This window comes from Sinocyclocheilus anshuiensis, unplaced genomic scaffold (assembly GCF_001515605.1).
Source record: "Sinocyclocheilus anshuiensis isolate Anshui unplaced genomic scaffold, SAMN03320099.WGS_v1.1 scaffold369, whole genome shotgun sequence".
In the NCBI taxonomy this organism is placed as follows: domain Eukaryota; kingdom Metazoa; phylum Chordata; class Actinopteri; order Cypriniformes; family Cyprinidae; genus Sinocyclocheilus; species Sinocyclocheilus anshuiensis.
This window is the reverse complement of record NW_015540935.1, coordinates 335,891-339,630: the sequence shown is the minus strand read 5'-3', so window position 1 is coordinate 339,630 and position 3,740 is coordinate 335,891. Positions and strand designations below refer to the sequence as shown.

Here is a 3,740-nt window from a genome sequence, read left to right as displayed (position 1 = left end):
AACGTGGAAAGGAGAGACCTGTGTCTTTGTGGCCAGCGGGCGATCTGTAGAATGGCTTTGTGTGTGACATTCACTTGACTGAAAATAATGTAACTAAGGATGGGGATCACAGGAAATATACTGATTTTGGTTCCTTAATGATTCCTTTAACTATATCAAATGTACTATAACAATTCAGTGAGTGAATTGTTTGGTGAGTTCAAACCCATTATAAACCCATGAGTTCAGGAGTTTTTTGGCTGATTCGTTAAAAATAACTGGTTGAGTCATTCCCACCTACACCGGTTACACTGTGCTTGATGCATTTGATATAACGTGCAACCAGCGAGGACAACACAATACAAATGTGTTATCTAGTTATTGTTGTTGTATTATTTTGTATACACTCCTAAAAATAAACATTCTTTATTGTCATCTATGCCGAAGAACCATCCATAGAACCTTTCAATTGCACAAAAGGCTCTTTAGATGAATGGTTCTTTTAAGAACTGTTCACTGTAAGGTTCTTGGAGGAACCACTGTGAAAACCCTTTTGGAATCTTTATTTTTAAGAGTGCAGCTCAGGCTTTCTTTCCAATCATATTCAATTCAGACCGCAACCTCTCAACCAACTCTAGATGGAATCTATCGACATTCAAGAATCGTTAACGGAACCAAACATCTTGAAATTATAAAGTAAACATACTTGATTCCCAACCTTAGATGTGATGCCCCTGAGATAGTTTGGGGTAAAACAGTGCTTCATGTCAGATCATCTTACTAATGAGATGTCTTCATTGGGTTATTTCCCTCTCTTAATTTCTGTCCTTCATCTTTCTGTGTTCTCTTTTTTTTATCTCAATTTTGCTGTCGGTTCCCAAATTTCTCTTCTGCTATCCTCATTTTTTTTTCTTTTGACCTTTTTGGTGTGCTTTCTCTCCGCCTGGACCTCTCTTTCTCTCTCAGGACGTGGATAAGACACAGACACAAATCATGCGTCATCACACCAGTATCAGCGAGCTCAAGCGAAGCTTCATGGAGTCGGTGCCTGAGCCGAGGCCCAGCGAGTGGGACAAGCGTCTGTCCACTCACTCGCCCTTCCGCACCGCCAGCTTCAACGGCCAGCTGCAGCCCGACGTGAGTACTGGGGTTAAAAGTTATGCTTCACTGTTGAATTTAGAGCCTTTGTATGCCTTTTTGTTGAAGATAAAGACTGACGTCTTGATGATAGATTGCTGGTTTTATGAAATGGAGGTAACTTTGGCCATCTATTGGTGTTTAGTTGTGTAGTACGTGTGCCGAAAAACGAAGTTTCATTGACAGGGTCTCATGTCAATACAATGAGCACTTTTGGGGAAGAACTAATGATTGTTTTTTCCAAAGTTTGCCAGTTTAGTGGCATCAAATCTTTGGATATTCAGAGTTTGTTTGAGATAGTTGTGAGTAAATCAGGTATCAACAAACAAAAAGGTATATTATGCTTTCTTTTCTGAGTTATCTCAGTTTTAAACTTTTGGATGGATTTCAGTGCTGTTTTCAGTGACTGCAACATTTCTTTCTTCTGTGGAATACAAAGGAGAGTTGTGCTGGTTGCTCTTTTCCATGCAATTTGTCTCTGTGGGAAACAGTAGAAAGGATGCGACAGTGCCAAAAAGCAGTCTGTATGACACATGCAATACCACAAATCTTCTAAAGTCATACAAAAAGAAGTATAAATCTTCTAAAATTTCAAAAGTATAACATTTAAATTTCTTTAAACTTAATTTTGTTGTTGTTGCATTTGGTAAGGATTACAAGTTTTATTAAAGGATTCAATTAATGATATTTTTTCACTGATACAGAATGCATCTAGTTGCTCATTGACACATGTAGCATGTTATCTGAATAAGCAGTTATTTTATAAACTCTCAGTGTGTGTTTGTGTGTGTGTGTGTGTGTGTGTGTGTGTGTGTGTGTGTGTGTGTGTGTGTGTGTGTGTGGGCACTTGTGCACACAGGTGAAGACGCCTCCTCTCCTACCCATACACAGAGTAGCGGGGGGTATATCGGAGATAAACGTACTCTCATTTGGTCATTACTGCCAGGGCTGTGCAGCAACCGCACCTGAAAAGACTGACTTTTCTTTATGTAGATAAAGAATGACACAAGCAGAAGCGCAAATGGCCGCTGGACGCTATGCCCATGGCCCAGTCAGAGTAGGAGATCTCCTCTCTCTCTGAATCTGCTCACTGCCCGTGGCTTTTATAGACCCCCTGACCACGCCCTCTCCCAAATCCACACCCCTTTACTACTGCTGCTACTCTCTGAATGACTACCGCCGGCTTTCCTCTGCTTTGATCTGCCGATCACATGGCTGGATTACACTACATAATGTAGCTGCATGAATCTGTTAGTTCACTGAAAACCAAAGTAGGTCTAAAAGGAAAAAAGTAGTTAAAAAGCAAACAGGAAAAGCAAACATTAAGAAACTGACTCCTCCTCCTCTTCATTTCATTGTCTTTTCCCTCTTTTTTCCTCTTGTTCCTGTCCTTCACTGGTTGTCTGTCCTTTCCTTCCCCTTGTTTACTCTCCACCATCTCTCCTCGCAAAGTTTTGTCCTGGATCGCAGTCCTGTCCTCCTCCACTTTCATCCATAGCTCCATCTCCACCTCGATCCTCCTCCTCTCCACCAGCAGGAGTGTCTAGAAGCACCCAGAGAGGGGCGCGTTCGCTCGCCCCACGGCCCTCTTCTGCTGAGGCCTACTACGTCATGTACCAGTCTCAGACCTGAACGCACTAAACTGCCATATCACACACTCCTTCCAATTCAAAACGTAAAGTTTGAACTCATTCTCTCAAATTCTCTCAAGACAATATGCTCTTCTAGTTAAGATTTCACTTTTGAACAAAACTGTCCAGTGTCTTTTATGTTTATCCATAGTTTTTAAAAGCACATGTACAGTGTTGAACATCTCTGTTAACACTACAGATGGAAATTGTAAGGAATGGAAAGATTCTGGTTTTGATTGCATCTAAAAATTCTAGTTTCTTTATAATTCAATTAATGATTCATTTACAAATTATAAGGAATAATTCCCCATAATTGGCCTTAAATATATATTGAACAAAAATCTGAAACACATTTTTTAAAAAAAAATGAAAGTATGGTTTATTATAATCTCTTTCGCAAAACATTTTTTGTAACTACACAGCATGAATTAAAATCCACATCTCGGTTGAATTTAAAGATTCAGATGACAGAAGTAATGACTTGTTCAGTGATTAAGGCCCAATCCCAATTCTACCCCTTAGCCCTTCCGAGCGAACAAAAAGACACATAAATGTAAGCGTATTTGGCATTAATAAAGATTTTGTTTTATGTTACATTCAATCGTGAGTTCATATTTACGGTCATGTTACTCAAAGAAATGTTAGCAAAAAATCGCTGCTAACTAACGTCATATCATTACAGACATTACAGGCACGATAGTGCCACAACATATTTTCATGTCTGATCAGGGCGATAACCACCGTAGACATTGAGGGGGGCTAGTCCCCCCAATAATTAGAAATCGCTAAACCCTTTTCTCAAATATTGCCATTTCGAGAGAGAGATCGAGAGAGAGAGAGAGAGCGAGAGAGAGAGAGATCGAGAGAGAGAGAGAGAGCGAGAGAGAGAGAGAGAGAGAGAGAGTTGCAGAGTGTGTGCAGAGCAGGGGGACGCGAGGAACAGTATTAAGAACCGCTGCTTTAGAACATTGATTTTGAAACTTGTGAATCCAT

The 3,740-nt window shown here is 40.2% G+C and overlaps 1 protein-coding gene across 9 annotated transcripts in view; it reads left to right on the top strand.

The window, feature by feature from the left end:
* The window catches only part of epb41a (erythrocyte membrane protein band 4.1a), an 86,769-nt gene that overhangs the window by 65,099 nt on the left and 17,930 nt on the right, over nt 1-3,740 (top strand). For all 9 annotated transcript variants that reach the window (XM_016487545.1, XM_016487544.1, XM_016487543.1 and 6 more), the window contains one exon: nt 946-1,116. In XM_016487545.1, coding sequence (XP_016343031.1) covers nt 946-1,116 — 171 coding nt within the window. The remainder of the gene's footprint in view (nt 1-945; nt 1,117-3,740) is intronic.